The sequence below is a fragment of the Haemaphysalis longicornis genome, unplaced genomic scaffold (assembly GCF_048455015.1).
Source record: "Haemaphysalis longicornis isolate Haplotype H1 unplaced genomic scaffold, Haemaphysalis longicornis Haplotype H1 scaffold_4, whole genome shotgun sequence".
Classification (NCBI taxonomy): domain Eukaryota; kingdom Metazoa; phylum Arthropoda; class Arachnida; order Ixodida; family Ixodidae; genus Haemaphysalis; species Haemaphysalis longicornis.
The window spans coordinates 224,420,155-224,444,998 of NW_027526361.1; the positions used below are offsets into that span (position 1 = coordinate 224,420,155).

The 24,844-nt window shown below is 48.8% G+C and overlaps 1 protein-coding gene across 1 annotated transcript in view; it reads right to left on the reverse strand.

Moving 5' to 3' along the window:
• Positions 1 to 1,656: 1,656 nt before the first annotated feature.
• Positions 1,657 to 24,844, reverse strand: part of LOC144180243 (solute carrier family 41 member 1-like) — a 29,255-nt gene continuing 6,067 nt past the window's right edge. The window contains exons 3-5 of the mRNA XM_077708622.1: positions 22,681 to 22,754; positions 6,637 to 6,917; positions 1,657 to 1,956 (exon numbers count right to left, since the gene is read on the reverse strand). Coding sequence (XP_077564748.1) covers positions 1,678 to 1,956; positions 6,637 to 6,917; positions 22,681 to 22,754 — 634 coding nt within the window. The 3' untranslated portion in view covers positions 1,657 to 1,677. The remainder of the gene's footprint in view (positions 1,957 to 6,636; positions 6,918 to 22,680; positions 22,755 to 24,844) is intronic.

Here is a 24,844-nt window from a genome sequence, read left to right on the forward strand (position 1 = left end):
CCTTGGCCCATTCATAACATATATATATATATATATATATATATATATATATATATATATATATATATAGAAATAAGGGTTGGCAGTCGAGAAAACCTCGGAAAGCAAAGGGGAGGATGTGATAGATCATTGAAACAGATTAAGAATTTGGAAAGAAAGAAAGAAAGTGAAGAAAAAATGCCCGCCAGGTGGGATCCGAACCCACGACCTCCAGAATACCGGTCTGGTGCGATAACCACTACGCTACCGGCGGGGCGATTTTCCCATTCACTTTCTGGGGTATTTATGTTAGGTATGTTTGTTTCCTGTGCTTGGGGGTGGTAGCCAGCGCCATTCGGACGACCACTCTGGACATGTCGTAGACACTCGAGTCACGACCCGGGGGTTAAAAAGAAGGTCCCCTTCACCCCGATTAGTCCGAATGGCGCTGGCTACCACCCCCAAGCACAGGAAACAAACATACCTAACATAAATACCCCAGAAAGTGAATGGGAAAATCGCCCCGCCGGTAGCGTAGTGGTTATCGCACCAGACCGGTATTCTGGAGGTCGTGGGTTCGGATCCCACCTGGCGGGCATTTTTTCTTCACTTTCTTTCTTTCTTTCCAAATTCTTAATCTGTTTCAATGATCTATCACATCCTCCCCTTTGCTTTCCGAGGTTTTCTCGACTGCCAACCCTTATTTCTGTGTTATTTTCAACGAGCCCCTCATTTCCTATTCTGATTCGCTATATATATATATATATATATATATATACATAATATATATATGTATATATATATATATATATATATATATATATATATATATATATATATATATATATATATATACATAAGGTAAGTAAAGACAGAGACACAGGAGAAAACCATTAAAAAATAAAACTGTCCTGACTTTTCAGGAAGAGGACTTCCTTTCTTCAGAGCACTCTGACGAAAGGAAGTCATCTTACTGAAACGTCAGTAAACTTATTGTTTGCGGCCCTGTTTGGTAAGTACAGCCCGGTGAACCGAAATATTCAAGAAAACACTCCGAATCTGCTGCAAACGCACCATCAATGTTCATCATTTTAGGGGCGAAGCCCCTTAGGAGTTCGGGTCTTATGTTGTCGTCATCGTAATCGTCGTCTCGTGTAGTCACGGTACTAAAACACCGGAACGCTTGTTTACGCCTCGCGCTAGAATGCTTTGTGCGCCACAGGCACGGGAATTTTACAACAAATCTTATACCTCTTTCGCGGAAGGTTTCGTCTCCATTGGCGAAAATGCCAAGGCCCCATGAATACACTTATACATTGCATGCTTCGCCCCTCACAATGTTTCACGTTAGTAGAGATGGCCCGGAAATTTTTACAACGTTTTAAGCGTCGCTTAATTTTTCATGCGTTGCCGATTTCGATTGAATTTTCGATTGAATCCCCGAATGTATTTATTAAGTATACAAAAACACTGAGAAGGATATCCAGAAAACTAGTTTTAGCAATTCACAAAATATCGCATAGTGTCCTCTTGGTACTTGTTATGGTACAAGGAGGCACTTTTTGTGACGCCAGAAATTTCGTTTCTCTATGGCAAAAAAACAACAACGAAAAACTAGCGGAGCCAGCGTGGCGCTCCAGTACAATGTTTTGCGCACAGCATTAGTCATGCGAAAAAAGAAAAACCGACGAAGTCCCGCTAGGCGAAGTGTAAGGAGGTCTTGTTAAGGTGGTCCCACGCAGTGGCCGGCGTGGAAGCGGAGTGGGACCGTGAGGCCCTGAGCGCTTGCAGCTCCTGCTCGAGGTCTTCGGTGTCATCCTTTGCGCGCGCCAGAATCTCGTAGCCGATGGTGAGGAATCCCGTGCCCAGGAAGTCTCCGCAGCCCGTGAGGAACGGGATGGCCGCGTTGTCCGGGTCGATGCTGTGCTTCCACAACGCGTACACGACCAGGCGCGCCATGTACAGCAGCGCAACCACCTGCGATGCAGGAGATACTGGACTGCGGAAGCTGCTCCCCCGCTACACTGGACCCCGTGCTATCGCTTGTAAGCTGGTGCTTTCAGTGATAGAAAGAAACAAATAGGTCGAGGAACGTGTGCTATGATAGCGAAAAAAAAATAAATTGTTGTGTTTTGCAAGCCCAAGCTTACATGGACGCGTCGTAGGGGAGGGCTCGGATACATTTCAAACACCTCGGTATTTTACCGTGTGCCGAAATCTCGACACACGGGCGTTTCTGTGCGTTTCCTGCCTCGCAAGAACGGCCGCTGCGACCGGGATTGAACGCGCATCGTTGGTTTCAGTAGTACAACGCCTTAGGCTCTGAACCACCGTGGCGGGTGCATGCAATAGGTATTTGCATTTCTAACACCTTTGCCGTTAATACGATTAGTAAAGTACGTTGTTGGGCTAGTTGGTCGATCATTATTAACAGATGTATAGCGCAAAAAAGACGAAGGACAAAGAATGCACGAGGACGAAGCGCTAACTTGCAACTACTGGTTTATTGAAAGAAGCACACATTTATAACAACAGCGTACATGATAACAGACAACCTACGTGATACATATCAGAAACAAGAAAACATTTTGGATACCCCACTACACAAACTTATCGCCCCCTTCCCGAGCCACGCGCTTCCAAATAAGCAATCTCCTTTGCCGATCAATTGCTTTATCGGCAAAGGAGATTGCTTATTTGGAAGCCCGTGGCTCGGGAAGGGGGCGATAAGTTTGTGTAGTGGGGTATCAAAAATGTTTTCTTGTTTCTGATATGTATCACGTAGGTTGTCTGTTATCATGTACGCTGTTGTTATAAATGTGTGCTTCTTTCAATAAACCAGTAGTTGCAAGTCAGCGCTTCGTCCTCGTGCATTCTTTGTCCTTCGTCTTTTTTGCGCTATACATCTGTTAATAGTTAATACGATTCCCGGTCTCTTTTCATTAGGTGACGGCAGGGCCGTGCTTCGGTAACGAAAAATGTGGGACACCGCAGCATGAGTACACCCACCAGGTATGCGGATGTGAAATCCACCCCCGAAGCGTATAGTGCTAAGCGGTGGACGAAGAAACGATTTCACGTGACTTAAAGGGGCACTGAAGTGATTTGTAAACATTGCGGGATTACTAGCACAAATTGTAGTCCGGAGACCATAGGCCTTGTTTCAACCACTCTGAGTGCGTTTACGCGAATTTATTCAGTAGGAAAATCAATTCGAAAATGCTGTGCTCCTCTGTGCATCCTCGCCCATTTTCTGTGGCGTTTTCGTGTGACGTTAGGAGTTAATGACTTGGCTTGACTGCGCTACGGTTCGGCTCGCCGGCTGTCGACGGGTCGCAGCAATTCGTTCCCAATTCGTTCGCCACGACACATTTGTGAATGTAAGAATGTTTCTTTCTTTAATTTGTTAGTTTGTACACTGTATCTAGCTCCAAGTCCAGGTCGCTGCACACAAGCGCTGCACAAGCGCACATGCTACGCTTCGCTGACTGGTACGCTAGTAGGAAAATCTAAGGCTACTTGAAGGCGGGAGAAGTGTCAGCGAAGTCAATATAGTTACTAAGGAAATAAAATCAACTGAAACTTTTACCTTACAGCGTAAAACTAGGGAGCAGGAAGCACTTTTTTGCGCTGGGAGAACAAGCACAGCGGTCAGCAGCACGATCACATCTGCGAACGTTTTTACGTCCAAGAAATGCATTTGCTAAATGTGAGATATTGTGGAAATTTGGGGGACGCGTCCTACTGGACGAGCGCTATACAACAAATAGTCACGTAAGCTGCTTGACATGCGAAAACTAAATGAAAGTTTAACCTGCTTATAAAGTATACACCTTATATTTCCAACGACGTCAGCACTGGCCCGTGGTCGAGTGGTCTGGGGCGATGCGTATGTTATTTTGCAAGTCATAAGTTCGAATACTCAATGATACATTGCTTTTTTTTGTAAGTTGATTTTTTCGTTTTCGGCCGATGTTTTCTATACTCAGTTCACCATCTTTGGGCCGTAACGTTTACTGCTCCACAAGCGAGTTCGCAGAACGCGTGCAGACTGACACTGGCACGCTAGCGAGTTCTCGTTGGCGTGCTGTTGCCATAAGCACCGACTGCTTGCTGACAGTTGGCACAGGCCAGAACCAGCGCGTGTTGCGAACACGCTTTTTACGATACACGCTTTAGTGATGGAAGCTCCAAATATGGGAAAAAGCGCATGGCATTTGGGCGTCTGCGGTGACGCGAAGGGTGTTCATCCACTGCGTAGGCCTGGGCTACTGATTGGTAAGAATCCAAGCCGTTCTGGGAGGCTTATCTTAGGCGTTTTACAGCCGATAACATGGCAGAGGCGTGGTATGGCGATTACCGAGATATCGAGAATGCCCATCCAACGATAACGTCGGATGTCAAGCGTGTTGTCTTACAGAACCGAAACCGAAACTTGTTTGAATGCTAACCTTGGACATGGTCCAATCACGGTGCACCTAATCCCGATGTCACAGCCTTTAGTTGGTGCGGCCGCCGCAGACCGCGCATGGTAGCTTTTCTTCTTTCGGGCTTTATAAAATAATTACCGACTTATCAACTGGATCAGCAAGCAAAAGTGTGTTAATGTGAGCGAGTCTACGCAGTGCAAGCAAAAACGGGAGCTTGACATATTCACTTCAGTGTCCCTTTAACTGCAACTCCTGTAGTGCCCCGAAGCCAGTGCGCGGGACTCCCCAGTACTAAATATTGGCCACAACAGCGTGCCTGCGTAACATTACATTTTAAGGGCGAAGCCCCTCAGGTGCTCGGGCTGTCGGCGTCTCTTGTCGTCGTCGTCGTAATCGTAGTCTCATGTAGTTACGGTACTGAAACACGGGGACACTTGGTTAGGCCTCGCGCTAGAACGTAATGTGCAGTAAAAAAGCACCGCGGCACTCGTTTACGCCTCGAGAGAGAGAAACTTTATTGTACAATGCAGTTAAGAGGCGACAGCGGTGGCTCGGTTCACCAGGGAGATTTGGATCCCCGGATCCCCGGGGAATATCTTCTAAGACAAGAGACTTTTACAGCAAAACTGTACACCTCTACCCCCCAATTGTTTTATATCCGTTGCCAAAAACACCTAGGCGCCAAGATTACACTTATAAACTGCATGCTTCGCCCCTCCCCAGGTTTCACATTAGGAAAGATGGCCCAGGATTTTGTTTCTGTTAATTTTGACAGCTCGGCCAATTCAATCCGATCCGCCCTACTTGACATTTTCATGTTCTTACGTTTGACATTCAGTTCCTTCATTTTCTTACTTTTTATCTTTCGCGATGACCAAACGTTTCTCCTTTTTTGTTACATCACGCTTCTAAGACTGCGACAATTACGGCATTTGCACACAAAGGCCGGGATGACAAAATCTCCCAGTTGGCTTATGACTGGCAGCCTAGCTGTGTGCGTCCCCAGAACTAGGGTATCATTCAGGGGAATCCAGCGACATCGGGGTGCACCCCCATCATAAGTTCTGATGGTATGAAATGAAATTCGAGTTAACTGTGGAACACCCTAATTAAATGTTCTCGATATATAAAGACGTTGAAACTTTTTCTCAGAGTTGGGACTTTCTTAAGGGGCGATGAAGAGAAAATTCAACCCGGTGCTATTTGAAAGAACTAACCGTTGGTGCTTCACTTAGCCTTATTCCAGCCCAAAAGACGCTTTTAAACCGTAAAAACACAACAATAACGAGAAGCCCTTAATTTCGCGCTAGGCAGCGTCAGAACTAACGAAACAGCTGCGGCGGAGACGCAATAGACGTAAACAAAACAGCATTCAACTAAAAAAATTACCAGTGGCTTAGCTCGGCTATGCCAGAATATACGTAGCGTGAGCTAAGCTTCAGCCATCCAATCCAATCCAATCCAATCCAGTTCAGTCCAGTCCAGTCACGTCCAGTCCAGTCCAGTCCGGTCCAGCCCAGTCCACTCCAGTAACTGCTCCTCGTGCATGTGCCGCACGGCTCTCCAGGAGCCATGCGAAACGGCTACCAAGCGGCTGCGGCGCAGCGTCAGACTTGGCTACTGCGCAACGGATGCGCACAGTTGGACATGCGCCGGCGCCACTGCGTCGGCCGCGGCTACGACGTCACTCCTCTGGAATGCGCAGGCCGCCGAATGTGCAGAGCCAATTCTCTACACACCCGCACTCCAATTGGATTAGATTTCAAATCCAATCTAATACAATCTAATTTATTCCAATCCAATCCAATCGAATGCTCCTCACGCTTGCGCAGCACTATAGAGGCTAGAATAGTGCCTAGAATAGTGCCTGGGACTATAGCAACACGTCCCAGGGTCCACGCTAAACTGCTCAATTTCGGCCATTGTAGCTTACGCTACGATATGACCAAACGCAAGTAGAGGCCCCAGTCGCACAGTGACGCACCTTGGCGTTGGCTTTGGTCCGTGGAGGGCACTGCCACAAACACGATTGTGTGACGTCATAGAGACCTGACAAGAAAGGGGCTTGTGGTTCGCCACCGCTTCGTGTATTGTTCCTAATATCTACACGATTGTTTTAGATTCTGCTATAAAATTGGTATCATTGTTATCGGGAGAAAGCAGTGTTTTCAATGAAGCAAACGTGCGGCCTTCATGACCCCTTTGACCTGCAAGTGGCCGCACATACCTGGAGAAGCGTGGCGGACAAGTATACGACGTAGTAGAGGAAGCTCATCGAGACGTGTCCGAAGCGGAGCACCTTTGAGAGCACCACGAACAGCGTTTGGCCGGGAACTACTGCTACGAGAAGAATGAGCGCGATGTGGGCCACGTGGGTGCCGCCGTAGTACATCTGCAGGGGTCCGATGCACACGCCCTCTCCGGCCGGAAGCTCGCCCATCCTGGTGAAGCGGCTCAGGTAGCTCGACATGCTGCAGCTGAACACGGACGCCAGGTTGCCCCCCAACGCTGCGGGAAATGAGCGAGGCACGGGTAGAAATGAAGCGCTGGATATTTTTTTATGACTCTAAGAAAGTAAGAATGGCACGCGCTTTGCTGCGTGGCAATAGAAACTTGGACCCGGACGGGCCGCATTGGAATCTGAACGTGGCAACGTTTAACACGAGAACCTTATCGAGCAATAACACTGCATCTGTAGAGGCTAGTTGGTGCTGCAAAGCTTGAATGGGGAGCGCTTAAACTTTAACTAGAAAACAAGGACGAGAAAGACTGCAACACAGGACGAAGCGCAAACTAACAACTGATTTATTAACGTAGATGAACATATATATACACGTGCTTGTTTGAAAAAAGATACAAAAAAGATACAAAAAAGTTTGAACGCATGTGATTACAACTGCACACGGTGTTACAAGGAGCGCATGCCCAGTTATTAGCGCGACAAGTAGTCTATTTCTCTTTGTGATAATGTGATAGATGGTGCTCTGACCTATATATATATGTTCATCTACGTTAATAAATCAGTTGTTAGTTTGCGCTTCGTCCTGTGTTGTAGTCTTTCTCGTCCTTGTTTACTAGTCAATGTTTAAGCGCTCTCCATTCAAGCTTATCTAGCGAAGCGAGTGTAGAGGTGTTCTTCGAGGGATTAAAGGGCATCAAACAGGATGTCATAGGGCTTAGTGAGGTTAGGAGGACAGGTGAAGCCTTTACGGTGCTGAAAAATGGACACGCCCTATGTTACCATGGTCTAGTGGACAGAAGAGGACTGGGAGTGGGACTTCTAGTCAATAAAAGCATAGCTAGCAACATAGAAGAATACTACAGCATTAACGACAGGGTAGCAGGTCTTATAATCAAGCTCAATAAGAGGTACAAACTCAAGGTGGTATAGGGCTACGCGCCCGCCTCCAGCCACGACGACCAGGTAGTGGGACGCTTTTATGAAGATGTAGCATCGGCAATGGCTAAAGTGAAAACACAGTACAGTCAAATCCCGTTATTGCGAACCGCAAATTAACGATTTATTCAGATAAATGAACATTTTGAAAATCCCCTACCAAACCCCCAATAATATCTATGTAAAAATATTTCACTACTGCGAATTTCAGAACACCGATTATTTCAGAATAACGTATCGAATTTTATCATCCTCATATAAAACAACACTTAAAAATCGCGAATTCCGAATGTATAAAATTACTCGTGTTGGTGTGAACGACGAATAATGGTGGGCATGTACAACTATCATCATCAACATACTAAATACGCGTCAGGTCTATCGTTATCGCCTGCGCTTGGGGGTCTCGCTTCCTGACAAGACCATGCATTTTAAGGGAGGCAGCTGCAAAGGCGGCAAGAAATCGAAAATCCGAGTTTCTGTACTGTTAGCTGTGCTGCAATGCCACAGGCCCTAAAAAGCTCACCCCTCTCGTGAGAAAATGCAAGAAGCCTCGCTGCATGAAAAATTTGCTCTCGTTGCTGTGCGATTACCGAGCCAATTCACGCGCGTGGATGACGCGAGAGCTGTTCCCCGAAAGGCTGCTGAAGGTGGACGATGAGATAAGGAGGGCGGACAGAAAGATCATCATTATCGTGGACAACTGTTCGGCACAGCTTGTTAACGTTCACCTCACAAATGCTCGGCTGGAGTTCTTCCCTCCGAACTGCACGTCCCTGCTGCAGGCGCTGGTCCAAGGGGTCATAAAGAGCGTGAAGGCTTATTACCGGAGGCGCCTCGTTCAGCGAGTCCTGATTAACCTTCGAATGAAGGTCGAGACCGCAATCAATGTGCGACAGCACGCGAAATGATCACTGGGGCCTGGTGGAGGCTACAGCGACCACCATCAAGAACTGCCGGCCTTCTTGAGACGCCACCTGAAGCCGAACACATGGTGCCAGACACTGAAGAATGCGATGCGTGGGTTGAAGTCGCAGAAAAGGTCGCCGTGGACGCTGCAGTCACCTTTGAAGATTATATGCAGTGCGACGATGAAGCATGCACGTCTGCTGAACTGACGACTGAAGACATCGTGAACACCGTTCGCCGCGATGACGGAACCAGCGACGAGGACGTCGCCGAGAGCGACGACGACGACGCTGAGACAGGGCCCGCAAGCCAAGGCGAAGAAGCTGTGTCTAACGCCGATGTTTTGCAGTGCGCAGCAAAAATGCGCACTTTTCTCAGCAGGTGCACCAATGCCACCGAGGCAGTGCACAAGCACGTGTACAGCTGCGAATCGATGGTCTTGAACACGTCAGGCAAAGATGACCGGTTTTAAATAAACGTGCATCCAGACCTGCGTTAGAGGCTAACGCGATTGTGCACGTGTTCCCAGTAAAGGTATGTGGATGCTTTTGTTACGTTCGTAATTTTACCGCGCATTTTTTTAGTTTTCACTATAACGAATATTCAAAATAACGAACTATTTTTAGCGGTCCCTTGAAATTCGTTGTATTGAGATTTGACTATATACCGTAGTTATGGGAGACTTCAATGCTAAAGTAGGCAAGAATCAGGTTGCAGACAAGGCAGTTGGGAACTATGGTCTGGGCTGTAAAAATAGCAGGGGGGACCTGCTAGTCGAGTTCGCAGAACGGAATAACCTACGCATCATGAATACCTTCTTCTGCGAACGGAAGAGCCGGCAGTGGATGTGGAGGAGTCCGAATGAGGAGCACGAAAACGAAATAGACTTCATATTATGCTATAACCCTGGCGTCGTGCAGGATGTGAAAGTGCTCGGAAGGGTAAGGTGTAGTGACCACCGTATGGTAAGATCTCGAATTAGGCTAGATTTGAGGAGGGACCGCAACAACCTAGTACGAAAGAAGCCGATGAATCAGCAAACAGTGAGACGTAAAGAAGACGAATTCAGGATCGCGCTGCAGAACCGATATTCAGCTCTTACCGCGGAAGCAGAGTTTACGACACAGAAAGCCAGCGACAATCTTACAAGCGTTATCACAGAGTGTGCAGTAGAAGTCGGGGGCAGGATGGCTAGACAGGATACTGGTAAAAGTTCCCAAGAGACGAAAGATCTAATTAGGAAACGGCAAACCACGACAATCTCCCCCCCCCCCTTCCCCCAGCTGACACAATAGAACTAGCGAAGCTTTCGAAGTTAATCAATAAGCGTAAGACAGCTGACATACGGAAGTATAAAATGGAGAGGATTGAATACGCTGTAAAGAACGAAGGTAGCCTGAAAGCAGTAAATAGACGTCTTGGCGTGGGGGAAAATCAGATGTATGCACCTAAAGACAAGCAAGGCAATGTCATCACAAATAGGGATAAAATAGTCACAGTAGCCGAGGAGTTCTGTAGGGATCTGTACAATAGCCGGGACATACAGGACAATGCCGAACGAGAAAGTAGTTCAGAGGAGATGGACATCCCACCAGTAACGACCGAAGAAGTAAGAAAGGCTTTGAAAGAAATGAAAGGGGGCAAAGCACCTAGTGAGGATCAGATAACAGCAGACCTCTTGAAGGATGGCGTAGAAATTGTACTTGAAAAACTGGCAAACCTGTATACGCAATGCCTAATGACCGCCATGGTACCAGAATCTTGGAAGAACGCGAACATCATCCTAATCCATAAGAAAGGCGACATGAAAGACTTGAAAAATTACAGGCCGATCAGCTTACTGTCAGTCATCTACAAGGTACTTACCAAGGTAATCGCTAATAGAATTTCTAAAACCTTATATTTCAGACAACCTAAACAACAAGCAGGGTTCCGCAAAGGATATTTAACAATGGACTATATTCACACGATCAATCAGGTGATAGAGAAGTGCGCTGAGTATACTGAACCACTATATATAGCCGTCATAGATTATGAGAAAGTATTTGACTCGGTCGAAACCTCAGTAGTCATTCAGGCATTACGGAACCAGGGTGTAGATGAGCATTATGTAAAAATACTATATGATATCTACACTGGGTCCACAGCTACCATCTTCCTCCATAAGCAGAGAAATAAAATACCTATAAGGAAGGGCGTCCGACAACGAGACACAATCTCTCCAATGTTATTCACAGCATGTTTGCAAGAAGCAGTTCAGAGTTCAGAACGTTGGATTGGGAACAGGTGGGAGTAAGGGTTAATGGAGAATACCTCAGTAACCTCAGATTTGCTGATGACGTTGCCTTTCTAAGTAACTCGGGGGATGAATTGCAAAGCATGCTTTCTACACTGGACAAACAGAGTAGAACCGTGGGCCTGAAAATTAATATGCAGAAAACCAAAGTAATGATCAATAACCTTGGGACAGCACAGCGGTTTGAGAGAAGCGGCGAGGCAGTGGAAGTGGCAACCGAATATATCTACTTAGGCCAAGTTGTGACCCCGAATCCCAACCATGAAGAAGAGATAATTAAAAGGATAAGAATGGGTTGGAGTGCATACGGCAGACATTCTCAGATAATGAATGGCAGCCTATCATTGTTCCTGAAGAAGAAAGTGTATGACAGCTGCATCTTACCGGTACTCACCTACAGGGCAAAAACTTGGAGGCTCACTAAGAGGGTTCAACTTAAATTGAGAACCACTGAGCGGGCAATGGAGCGGAAGATGATAGGTGTAACGTTAAGGGACAAAAAGATAGCGGAGTGGGTCAGGGAACAAACGCGTGTTAAGCACATATTAGTAGAAATTGAGAAGAAGAATTGGGCGTAGGCAGGGCATGTATTGCGAAGGCAAGAAAACCGTTGGTCATTAAGGGTAACAGGGTGGATCCCTAGAGAAGGGAAGCGTTGTAGAGGGCGGCAGAAAGTTAGATGGGCAGATGAGATCAAGTAGTTTGCGGGGATAAATTGGTCGTAGTTAGCACAGGACCAGGGTAATCCGCCTCTTTCACAACGCTACTGCGTATGCGCATGGCCCTGGCGGAGGAGGCCAGAAACAGTCTGGCAGGGGTCGGCCGGTCTGCTCCGCGGTGACACCACTGCTGTCTGCGGCTGTAACTGAGCCCGTGTAATGAAACCTTGCGACCGGGTTCGGCCCTCATCGAGAAAACAAAATGCAGTACGTTTTACAAATGCAACTGCCGGGCAAACCATAACATGAACACGAGAGTAAACAAATCAGGAGCTGTCCGCCAGGGCACAGTGCATGAACGCCCTATTCTGTGTCCCGTCGCAGTCACACCAGGCATTCACACCAACGGTGACGACAACATGCTGGCACGCCAAATCCAGAGATCGCCTTGTCATATTACTTAGACGACGATACGAGCACACCGGCCGACTGAAAGTTGCCGTAGTACGACAGGCTCGTTGACCAAGGCGGCCAGTAGACGCCGACATGATTCGGGCCGCGATAAATGTGCCTCTATTTTGTTAGTTCGTAGAGCGTAATAAACTTCGTAAGGTCAACGAAGCGAACGTACCTTCACACTATGCGATCCGTATTTCGTGGCTAGCGACGCTTCGCCGACTATGTGTACAGTGCTGGCACGTTTGTGGAAAATGTAAGGCATGTAAAGTCCAGAAGAAGAGTTACTCAACCTAATCTAGGAAATGAAGAATCAAAATCAATTAACGTTGCTACCGTAAAGCGCGAAACAGAAGTATGAAGAGCAGGTTTCTTTTCGACTGGTGGACTTGCGATATGCTTGCGAACTAAAATTTGCGATCGTATTTCCCAGCTTAATAAGTTGCGCAGTCTATGGGTCGTGGGGTGGTCAAGAGACGCTTAGTGCACAAGCGCTATTCAAGGAATGATCAGTTTCTGTACCAGCAATACTATAAAACAAACTTTTTTTAGAGAGGTGCAAAAACATAAGGTGAGCCTTAGCTTTGTGTCCACGGCATTCGACTGTGGTCGCTTGGTGCGCCGTGGCCGAGTGGTCTAGAGTGTCAGAAACACCCCACCGCCCGAATGTGGTGGTTCGAATCCTGTTGGTAACTTTTTTTTTGTCCTGACATGCTTGCGGAAAGTGATACATTTTTTTTTCTCGTAATCTGCATACAGGCCTGCACTGCTGGAAAATGTATTCATCCGAATTGTACAGCAACGGCAGGCGGCCATGGATGCAGTCCGTGCCAAGCTGGCGGGCGTCGGCCTACAACTGTCGGCGACAAAGACCGACACCATGCTGGTGCATCCGGACGCCGCCGCCCGTGGATGGACCCGGCGCATGAGCATCGATGGCGAAGAGCTCCAGTGGAGGACCAGGGTTCGGTACCTGGGGCTCACCCTGGACCACCGACTGAACTTCCGGCAGGCGGCCAAGGAGCTTCGAGCCAGGGCGCAGCTGGCCACCACGGCAGTGCACAAGATGGTGGCCCGGGACAGCGGCTGCTCGCAGCGGACGGCCGTTCGGCTGTACAGTGCCTCGGCGGTGGGCCTCCTTATGTACGCGCTCCAACTGGTGACCCTGCGGAAACCCACCTGGCGGCAGCTGGAGGGAGAGCACCGCAAGGGGGTCCGCACTTGCCTCGGCCTGCCCCAGAGCTCGCCGTGCGAGAAGACGCTGGCCGAGGCGGGGGCGTGGACCCTAGAGATGACAGCTGACTTGCGGGCACTTGGCCTGATTGACCGGCTGAGACGCGCCGAGGGGGGCGGTCCGCTGCTGCGGCGGCTGAAGAGCCACCACCACTCGTGCATGGGGCGCATGCTGATGCTCTACGAGGAGGTGGTGGGCCCTGTGGACGCGGGACCTCGTGGCCCTGCTCCTGTTCTGGCAGCTGACGTGCGGCTGGACCTCCCGGGGCTGCACAGCAAGCGGCGGACACCCCACTGCGGGCAACTGCAGCTGGCCCAGCGTGTCGTCTGGGGCGACCTAGACGGCCACGCCCTAGTATACACAGATGGCTCGGTGCGGCAGCAGCAGGGGTCGGCCGCAGCGGCCGCCGTGCTGGGAGAGGCCACCCGACAGGCGCGGCTGTCCTATGCCTCTTCTTCGGCCACGGCTGAGCTGGTGGGGGTCGGACTGGGCCTGGACCTGCTGTTGGAGATGGAGCCCTTGCCCGAGCGCTGCGCCCTGCTGTGCGACTCCCGAGTGGCCCTGGTGCGTCTTCAGGACGGAGACTCGCACTCCCTGTTGGTGCGTGGCATCCGGGAGAAGGCGGCACAGCTGGCGGACCGGGGCACTCAACTGTGCCTGCAGTGGGGCCCCGCCAACATTGGTCTGGATGGCAACGAGCGGGCGGCCGAGCTGGCCGCCGGGGCACACGCGCTGCCTCCGTCGGACATGGTGGCTCAGGCGGCAGCGGATGACGCCCGCCTGCTCATCCAGCGACACATCCGGACCAGGCATCCGGACCCGCGGCTGCGTGTCGGAGGGGGCCTGCCGCCTGTGCGGGCCTCACGCCTGCCTCGACGACTGCGCTCGGCCATCCTGCGCCTCCGCGTGGGGGACGTGTGGACGGCGGAGCGGAAGCACCGTCTGGGGCGGGCGACCAGCACCGCCTGCACTCACTGCCGAGCGCCCGTGCAGTCCCTGCCGCACGTACTATACGAGTGCCCCAAGTTTGCGGCAGGGCGGGCAGAGCTGCTGGTCGTGCTTCACGGAGCGCGGCCACTTGAGGATCTGCTTTGGCCCTCGGGCAGTGCTAGGGAGCGAGACAAAGTGCTCGAGGCCCTGGGTACATACCTGCGGGCCTCGGGGCTGCACAGCGCACTCCACTACAACTCTGCCTAGCTGCCCAGATTGCGGTGGAGTGCTGCTGCTGAAGCAGTTTCTGTACTTGTGTGTGTGCGTGTGTGACCCCTTTTACATGTGTGCTTTGTCCTTTGTAGATTCATGTGTTGTCTATATCTGTAGTGTTTCTCTGTAATGTTAATTTTCTCAATGTGTAACTCCTTTTTTTTCTCTTATTCCCCTTTTTCCTTTTTTTTTCTCTTTTGTGTTTTATATTTACCCTTGTGCGTGTATACATACATTGTAATGTCAACCTTCTCCCCTATCCTCCTATTCCTATGTATTCTTTTCTCCCTGTCCCCCTCCTCCCCCCCTACACCAGCAGGCGTTCCGGTGTCCGCCCCCTAGGCGAGACAATTTACGCCTGTTGGTGGATTTTCCTTTTTCTAAGAACAATAAACACATACATACATACATCACAAGGAGCTTGTGATTTCAGTAGAAGTGTAGTTGCTGTGCACCACTTTTTTCGCCCGTGATATTACCGCAGTTTAAAAGCAATGAACCAATACCAACTTTTTAAAGTGTCAGTTCTTCCAAAAGAAAAAAGACTAATCGTGCGACTAGGATGAACAAGTGCGGTTAGGAATAAAAATTGCACCATAAAAACCAATTTTCTGAGATACTTCGGACTTATTCGGTTGCTTTGTACTTCGCTTGCTTCGGTCAAAACGCTCACAAAAGTAATCTGCACACGCATTTATGCTCGTTATGATAAGAAACAGAGAAAAAAAAGAACGGCGGAAGTGAACAAATCTTCAGCCACGTATAATAATTTTTCATCGCTGCTTCACATACCACACCAACTTCAAGCAATAATTTTTTATAAAGGCCACATTGAGGGCCTGCGTTTATGCTGCTGTCTGACAGATGTCCATGTACCTCGCCTCGCCCCTTTAAGAGCTAGAGAAAAAAAATGCCGTGAAAACATTGCTTCCACAGATTCAGATAGCGACCCTCCGATACTGACACTTGCGGAACCGCTGCAAAAAGAAACGAGCGTCGTACGCTTGCTCAGATGCTTCTCACGTTGAAAACGTACGTCTTCCAGCATAGTTATTCTTTTTGCAGCTTTAGGCTGGCTATACAATTCACGTAAAACAAATAAACAACAACAACGCAGCCCTGATTCCCCTTCCGCTGCAGTGGCAGCCCACTTGCATCCCTGCCGTATCGCTTCTCGGCGGTGCCACCAGAGGCCGCCACAGCGAAATGAAAAAGGGGGATTGGAGATTAAAGGGACCCTGCAACACTTTCAACAAACACTTTCACTCTTTCCTTCGCGTCGGGAAGCACTGCGAAAGCTATAGTAATCGCGAGCACGGAGCGGCGCTGCGTGATTTGCTCGTCGCACCAAATACCCTTTCCATTTCTACTTTGTTCTTGTGGCTTTATTTTTAAAGTTCTACCGAAAAGCGTTCATTGCTGCAACTAAAGAAAAACCCTGCCAACAGCTGCTACATGGCCTTTGTGACGTAATTCGAGTGGTCGAACAACGTCAAGACCGGGAAAAAGAGAATGGAATGGATGACTTTATTATAGGAGGAGGCCAATAGGCCCTGTTGGGGGACATGGGAAAAAGGGTAGGGGAAGATGGTTCATATAAAGGCTTCACTGCACTGTGAGGGTTCACTTAGCACGGTATGCACAGTTGAAGTTGTGGCGAGGACGCTCTAATACGACCATGATCGGGGTGTGCAATTGGAGCCGTTCAGGAGCCATAAAGGGTGTTTTTTTTTTTTTTTTTTTGGGGGGGGGGGGGGCATCTAGAGAGTGGGTGAACGATCCGCCATCATACTACTTTATAGAGACCTGTTTTGAGACAGAATTCTGTAATTTTCTGTAAAATGTGGGCTTGTTTCTGACGTGTTGGACATGTTCTTCAGAAGTCGTCGGGCGTTGTAAGGAATGTAAGGAACTGGTCGCGGTCAGTAGAGTAGGCTGAACAAGCCCAGATGAGGTGGAAAAGGTTCGGTGTACTGTTGCTGCTGCAGTAGGGGCACCGAGGACTAGCAAGGTGCCTATGCGTTGTCCATTTTGAGATTACGTCCGGAGTGAGGCCGAGTCAGCGCAGACTTTATTAGCGAAAATTTCTCCTGATCTTGGCAGGGACTGCAGAGGAGCAAGAAAACCAGGTGGTGAGGCGTCGGCAAGCCGTTGCCAGCTGAGGTTCTTAATTCTACAGTATTTTTGCTGCCAGTCCAATTCGCATGCCTGTCGGGGCTCAGGTCTTTCTTGGATGGACGCGGGAGCCATGGGAGAATTGCGTAAACAGTCCCGGGCAGCATTATGCGCCGAATGGTTTCCGTCCGCTCCATATGTGTGAGCAGGAGTCCAGACCAGGCGTATATTGAACCCTTCGTAAGTGAGGTCGCGAATTTTGTAAAGAATGTTGGTGGCTGTAGAATTGGGCGGGAAGGACCTGTTCAGGTCCCGTAGAGTGACATGGTAGTCAGTGATGACACGGAACTTGTTGGTGGTGATAAATGAGGTCGCACTTTGTATGGTGTGAATGGCGCCGAGGATTCCGATAAGTTCGGCTTCATCAGTGAGACCGTATATGTTTGTTATATTGCGAGAGCCATTAAGCTGGGGGATGTCAGGGCAGGTCCAGGCCACCGCTGCTGTTGTTCCGTTTATGGGCGCGTCAGTAAAAATGTCTATTTCATCGGGAGCTTTGTCGTTGGCGAGAGTGCGGACATATTGTTCCCGTACGGCGCGGTTACGGCGAGAAATGGGTCGGCGTCTGAGGTGGCCCAGGGCGGGTCGCTCCCAGGGTCGAATAGCAGGTGGAAAAGTGTCTGGATTAAAAGTAATGTTTAATGTGTCCCACTTCAAAATAGATTGTCCTTGAGGCATGTGTTCAAGGTGCTTCTGAAAGCGGAGCGTCGTATCCTCTACCAGGTTAACGACGGGGGGAAGCGAAACTGCTTCCGACAGTTTGGTATGGAGTGGAAGCCCCGAGATGGTATGGATTAGATGTCTGTTGAGGATGTTCAGCTCGTTTAAATGGCGGGGATGCAATTCATAAACGGGGAACCCGTACGTCAGTCGTCCGTGTGCAACGGCAAGAGCAAGCATGAGACATGCATTCTGACGTGATCCGCCATATTTTCCAGAGATGCGAGTTATCAAGTGTAATGTGGAGCGCCAAGTAGTTCTTAAATGGCGAATCCACGAAGCGGGACCATTACAGTTGCTTATCTGCAACCCCAGGAGCTTAATAATGCCATTTTTAGAGGTAATAACCTTGTTGGCCACTTGAAGTTCGATGGTTTGATCCGGGTTCATCGCACGCTTGCCATCCACGCTGATTAATTCTGTCTTATTATGAGATAATTGAAGATTGAATGAAGCGAGGGTGCGCTCCAAGCTGAAAACAGGAGCTTGAAGCTCAATTTGCATACCTTCCTTGGAGTCATAGTCGGCAGCTTCTGTCCACACGACGATATCATCTGCATACATGGCGAAGCGTGCAGCAGAGTCTGTTTCGAGTGTGCGAGCAACGCGGTTCATAGCCAGGTTGAATAGTAGAGGTCCAAGAATCGAGCCTTGAGGAACGCCTCTGTCAAGGTAGTAGGTTGTGGGCGTTGCGTCCCGTGGGTTGAGACGAATGGGTCGGTGCTCTAGAAAGCAACGAACCCATTTCTGCGCCTTTTTACCTGGTAAGGCAACGGCCAATTCTCGGAGTATGCCATCTTGGCTGACGTTGTCGAAAGCCTTGTCAAGAGCGACGATGCAGTCAGGAGTACTTTTGCGGGATGTTCGGTTCACTACTCGACGGAGAAGCCAAAGATAGTCGTGCGTTCCCGAATTAGGGCGGAAGCCAGTTAGGGCCGGGTGAAACCAACCAGTCGTCTCGAGATAATGTTCAAGCCTGTTATTGATCATTCACTCTATTAATTTGCATAGGACAGGGGTTAATGCAATAGGCCTGAGGTTTTCGGGTTTACGAGAGTCTTTTCCCGGCTTGGGTATAGAACGAATAATCGGCGTTTTGAGGGGCTCAGAAACTTCTCCAGTGTCCCAGGATTGTTTTACGAGAGCCAAAAGTGCCTCTTGCCCATTAGGTGGTAGGTTACGGACATCCTGCCATTTAATTCAGTCGTGACCTGGTGCTCCCTGTGACATAGCGACTTGGAGCTCGCTCAAAGTGAATGGGGAGTCGAGGTCTTCAAGGGTCATAGTAATCTCGATAACAGGCAGGGGCTTTTTCAACTTCAGGGTAGTCAGAGTACAAGCACATTTCCTGTACAATCTGCAGTCTTGCCTTTGCTCGACCGCTTAGACTTCGAAACAGGCCCCATAGGCGCGAAAGACCTCTCTCCTGTCCAAGGCTTTGACAACGATTTTGCCGATTTTCAGACTGAAGAATTTTCTGGTATTCATTTATCTTCTTGTAGTGGCGTTTAAGTTTCATGAGATCTTTGTGGCGTTTTCCGTGTGTTCGGTACTTATTTTGAGGCGTTCAGCAGTACACAGGAGTCTGTGCATGTGCGCATCCGGGAGATCGACTTCGACGGTACTAGTCATGGACTCGAGAGCCAAGCTGCGTGCTTAATTCAGGGTGGCGACAAAATCAGAGAGGTTAGGTTGAGGAGCCGTGTGAAATAGTGAACGGAATACATTCCAGTTGACGGCAGTATACGTATTCTTAGTGCGTAATTTTTTACCGTTTAGGTGGATTAGAATCGGGAAGTGGTCGCTGCCCCACGTACACGTCAGGGTCTGCAATTTTTTTTACAATGCCCGGTGTAGCGATGGTAAGATTCGGAGTGGTATCTTGTTGTGAGCTGTGAAGACCGACTCGAGTAGGAACGAAAGGTTCATTGCACAGTTGTCGGGGGCTAAGTTTCAGCGTTTGTTGCAAAAGCTTTCCACGGAGATCACAATAGGGTTAACCCCATAGTGGGCTTTTAGCATTAAAATCTCCACCAATAATAACCGGGCCGCTAAAATTTAGAGTAAATATATGCGAAACCCAATCATATGAGTCCCTTGTTCCTGAGTTGCATTTCGGCCGGTAGTAGACTGATACTACGAGCAGAGGTTTGCCACGCGGCGGTTAAATGCGAACGACGAAGCCTTTTCTGTTAGGATTACTTGCTGCGTCCCATCGGTGCTGAACAGATTGGCAAGACTTATGTACCAACACGGCTGTCTGTCCAGGTGCATTGGGAACTTTCGCCGGGTTTTTGGGGGTGTAAGTGATTTTAGGATCCATGTACTTCAGTATAGTTGGGAATCCTACATGAGCCTCTCGTCTCCTGGAGAAGTACGGCGAGTGGACAAATTGAAGATATCGGAGAGGTGAGTAGCGGTCCATTTTTAGTGAAACTACGACAATTCCATTGCATTATTAAACGGCTTGGGGGCATCGAGTTGGGCATCTATTTAGGCGGCTGATTTTTACATATGGTAGTATGCGGAGTGACCATTTGTGTGACTTTGTGTATTTCCTCCACGATCTTCTGTATGTCTTGTCTCAGGGTGCTAAATTGGCCCTGAAGATCCGCAATATTGTTGAAAGCCTTTTGCCATTCCTTGGAACGCTTCAAACTTTAGTTGTGCTTCTCGTTGCGCCAACACTTCTTGAGTAATGAAAGGCGTGGAGCTGAAGCCTGTCGATTGTGAAGCTACATCTGCTTTTTTGCGTGAAATGCGAGAACGGCTCTGTCGGGCAGATTTAGGTGCAGATTGGGAAGGGGAAACATACTGACGACGTGTAGCCGCTCTTCGGAGGAATGCAAGCTCTTTACGCAATGCCTCGAGCTACGAACGAAGCTCCTGAAGGTTTTGTTTTAGCTGCGAATTTTCCAGCACTATGGGATGGTCATTCGGTAGCGGCATTATGGGGTTATGGCCGGCTTTCTGGGTCGATCCTGTGACGGCGGTAGCCCAGGAGACACCACTAGTGACATGGCGATGCAAGGCTTTACTGCTGCGTTTGGGTGCTTGGTCGTTTTAAGGGTCCGTTTTAGGCACTTTGTCTTCCTGTTTGGGAAGGCGACTGGGACCGACTTTGTTAACCGCTAGGTGACCACCTGCTTGACAGGCGAGGCAAAAAGTCGTGGACTCACTCTCTCCTTCAGCAGCGTGGGTGCGACCGCATTCTTTACACATGCTGGGTGACGGACAGTACTTGAACATGTGTCCCAGACTGTGGCAGTTGAAGCACACCAACCTTTTGGGGCGGTACTCAGCCACGCGTACCAGTTCCATGTAGTACTTCACTACTCTGGGCAAGGTAGTCGAGTTAAATATAAGAATGGCTCTGTCCGATTTGCCGATCTTCTGGGCACGAAGAAATTCAGCTTGTTCACATCAAATCCAGCTGTGGATTGCTTCATTACTTTCATTCGGGTACACTCGAATGACACCTCGTATGGTGTTCTTGTTGGAGGGCATGAGTTCTATTGCCACTTCGATAGTTTCGATCTTCCCGTTCTGGCGGAATGAAAGGTGGTCTATTTTGGCTAGCTTGGTTGCATGGCTTTCGTTGTACAGAGTTATATGAACGCTGTTTGCAGCATCGTCAAATGTTACGGCTGCCATTTCAGCGAAAAATCTCTTGAGCGAGTTTCCAAGCTATCTGACGGGCATGGAGCAGCAAGTTTTGTCTGAGCTACTTTGCGACCCCCTATTCTAAGTAATGGGTGAGTTGGTGACAACGTTCTCTAAGCATTTAATATTTCCAAAAAAGTTGAAGACAGCGTTACAGGGTTCCTTTAATGGGAGAGGCCTTTGCCCTGCAGTGGGCGTAGATAGGCTGATGGTAATGATGATGATGATGAATAAAAACAAAAGGATAAATTTAGTCGAACCGAATTTATTACGCGTGCTAAAAAATGTGATGTTTGCAGTTCTTATTCGTCTATTCTTTCCCTCTACCCCGCCCGCCTCACCATCCCGATCGTTATGAATGATTGGATGTTTGCTGCAGGGAAAAGACTTGTCGTCCTGACTTGCCATATCTAACTGTCCTAATTTCTCCTTCATCCTACTTACTTAACCAATCACTCAAGCCTAATACAATGCTTCCCTATTCTCATAATATGTGCCCGTATTCACGAAGCCCAAGTTCACTTCGTATACTAAAGCAATTTCCCCTCAGGGGCCGCAGCTGTCACGGCAGACAGCCACAATGAGGATGATGGTGGTAGTAGTGGTATTGATGATGATGATAATGATTATTGTTAATGGTATCCCATTTGTAACGGGGTGGTTATATGTTGTCTTACCAAAGAATCTGAGTTGTACTATTGCTTTAATTTTAGCGCTGCTCCTGGGGAAAGCTCAAAATACTTTTTTTTCGGTTACAGGTACTAGTAGCTGTCCCAGGTAATATTCCCCTCTCTGCTTTTGGTCCTCCAGCATTCTAAACTTCTGCAGCGCCCCTTCGTCAGCGCTCTCAGGCGCCGATTGGCGCCGGCCATCAAAGACGAGGAAAATAGAGTCACGAGCGGCAGGTGCTTGGCGCGCCACCAGATCTCGAGCAGTTTGTTCCAGGAAACCTGCACCCTGGTACTCTGTCTTGGGCGCTGCGCTGCGACCGCGCGTTTCCCGACACTTTTTTTAGCCGCTTCGACAGCCTTGAAGGTGACTCCCCTTGTGCTAACCTTACTTCGTAGAGCTTCTGGAAGCCGAATATTTCCCTCGTGTAGATTGCGATGGATACACTCACATTCCAACTGTATGTGCCGCATAGTTTGTTGCTTTTCCGCAGACCACGTATACCCCCTCGTTTTGTGTATACTTCCCTAAAAAGCTCTTAGTTTTTACGCAACCTGCTCTAGCACCAAATATCAATGCACTGCCCTTAGAAGTATCGTAGAAAGTTTCCATTCTGATGTCCGATTTTTCTGCCCAGTACATCTCTAGCCACGCTCTAGCTTCCATTTTTTCTCCATTTAGTTGTCGATTGTTTAAACTGTCACGGGTTTATCTTTCCTTTTCAAATCGTATCAACACGACCCATGTCCATAAAATATTAATACCTTTATGAAGTCGTCGGCCGTGTTAATCCAGATAATGTCAGCTAATGTCCTGTATGAAATTCTATCCTGCCAAAGTTAGCATAGTAGGGCCGTCAAGGGCAGCACCAGACGGCGTGATCGACCTACCGTTGACGGTCGACAAGTGCAGCGCAATCGGAGGGAACTTGGCGACCGCGTAGTCCAAGATGTAGCCGCCCAAGCTGAAAGCAAAATGCCAAAGCATTGAGGATAGACTTCTTGCGTGCACTCGTGCGCAAGTTTTAAATCTCGAAGTCATATAAGTTGCGAAAAATTGTGCCAGGATAATAATGTTCTGCTCCGGTTTCTTTTTTTGCAATTTTCACCGAAAACACACCAACGGAGCGCCAACTTATGCACGTCAACAAGTTGTACTAACATGGCTTTCCCCCGAACATTTTGTTGCACGGGCAGCCTTTAGCATGAGTGAGAGATATAGCTATTATTTATATGAACGGGAAGCATTTAAGTGCGTACCACAAAACATATCCTACTCGGAACGTTCCTTCCTGTACCAGCTTCAGCACGCACATAAGAATGTTGGTCTACATGAAGTAGTGTTCGTGACTAAAGGTGCAAGGCACCAGTACCCACTGTCCAGAGGAACGCCTACTGAATTAGGATCAACCCCAAGAGATAAACCAACTTCCCTCACGCAGCTGTTTTGTTTATACAGCTCAATACGGTCAACACTGAGAAAATCGCTTTTAATGGCGATACTAACAGTCCGGGATTACCATTTTCCACTGATAAAATGGTAGTTTTTACACTATTACCACGAGACCAAAGATGACGCAGTTGTCTTGAAAGAAAAGCAAGTTTATTGTAGCGACCATGTGATCCCCTAACAACTCAAAGAAATACACAGTAGGCGAAGCAGCAGTCAACAAATTGACGTGCGCAGGCGAGTGTCGGTGAATCGAATGCCGTGGCATCTGCTCTGCGGGTGTTTCGGCGCGGGTGTTTCTCGAACCATCCAATTACATCAAGAACACTGTAGATAAAAGATTAATATTCTAGGCTAGTGACGTTAGGGCGAACCATTCTATCAAATGAGATGACCCGTGCGGCATAAGAAACAAAGAATGCAACACGCGCTTCACTTGGGACTCAGACAACACAACCCGGCGCAGCCGAACGGTAAAAACAAAACAAACCCAAAACACGGTTCGTGGCATTACCTCCCCCCACCCCCCTTCCGCTCAGAGCGCATCGACCGGATGCGACAGTCCGAAACAAAAGCCGGTAATCTTGCGTAGTACGGCCTTAGGTAAACCCCGTGGACGACTTCCGACCGCCTGCATCGTCGTGTGGTTCCGCAGTCACCATCGGAGATCACCACGTAGGTAAACTGGTCAACACGTAAAATCAGGTAGGGTCCGAAATACCCTCGCAGAAGCTTTTCAGTGAGTCCCCGTCATCGAATTGGAGTCCAAACCTACACACCATCCCCTTGGTGGTACTCGGCGTCTCGACGTCGGAGGTTGTAGCGTCCGGCACCCACCAGCTGCTGCTCCGTTGTACGAACTCGAGCGACCTGGCGGGCCTCCTCCGCACGCTGAAGGTATCCTTAGACGTCGGCGTTCAGGTCGTCGTCTTCTACGTGCGGAAGCATGGCGTCAAGCATCGTAGTCGGCCGCTTTCCGTAGACAAGCTTTAACGGTGTAAGCTGCGTAGTTCCCTGGATAGCCATGTTGTACGCAAACGTCACATAAGGAAGGACTTCGTCCCAAGTCTTATGTTCAACGTCAATGTACATAGACAGCATACGCGTGATCGCCGTGTTCGGAAGTTCTGTTAGTCCACTCGTTTGGGTGTGGTATGCCGTCGTTCTTCGGTGATCTGTGTTGCTGTAGCATAAAAGTTCTTGCATAAGCTCCGCAGTAAAAGCCGTTACGCGGACCGTGATTAGGACTTCAGGGGCTCCATGTCGCAGCACAACTTGGTTTATGAAGAACTTCGCAACTTTTTGCGCAGTCCCCCTCGGAAGAGCGGCGGTCTCTGCGTAGCGCGTCATGTATTCTGTAGCTATAACAATCCACTTGTTCTCGGATCGGGCCGTAGGGAACGGGCCCACAAGGTCTATTCCAATCTGTTGGGAGGGCCTTGATGGGACGCCGATCGGCTGCAGAAGTCCGGCGGGTCTCGTCGGTGGCGCTTTTCGTCGCTGGCAGTCACGGCAGCTCCGGACGTAGTGGGTGACGTCGGATGTAAGGCGGGGCCAGTATTTATTTATTTATTTATTTATTTATTTATTTATTTATTTATTTAT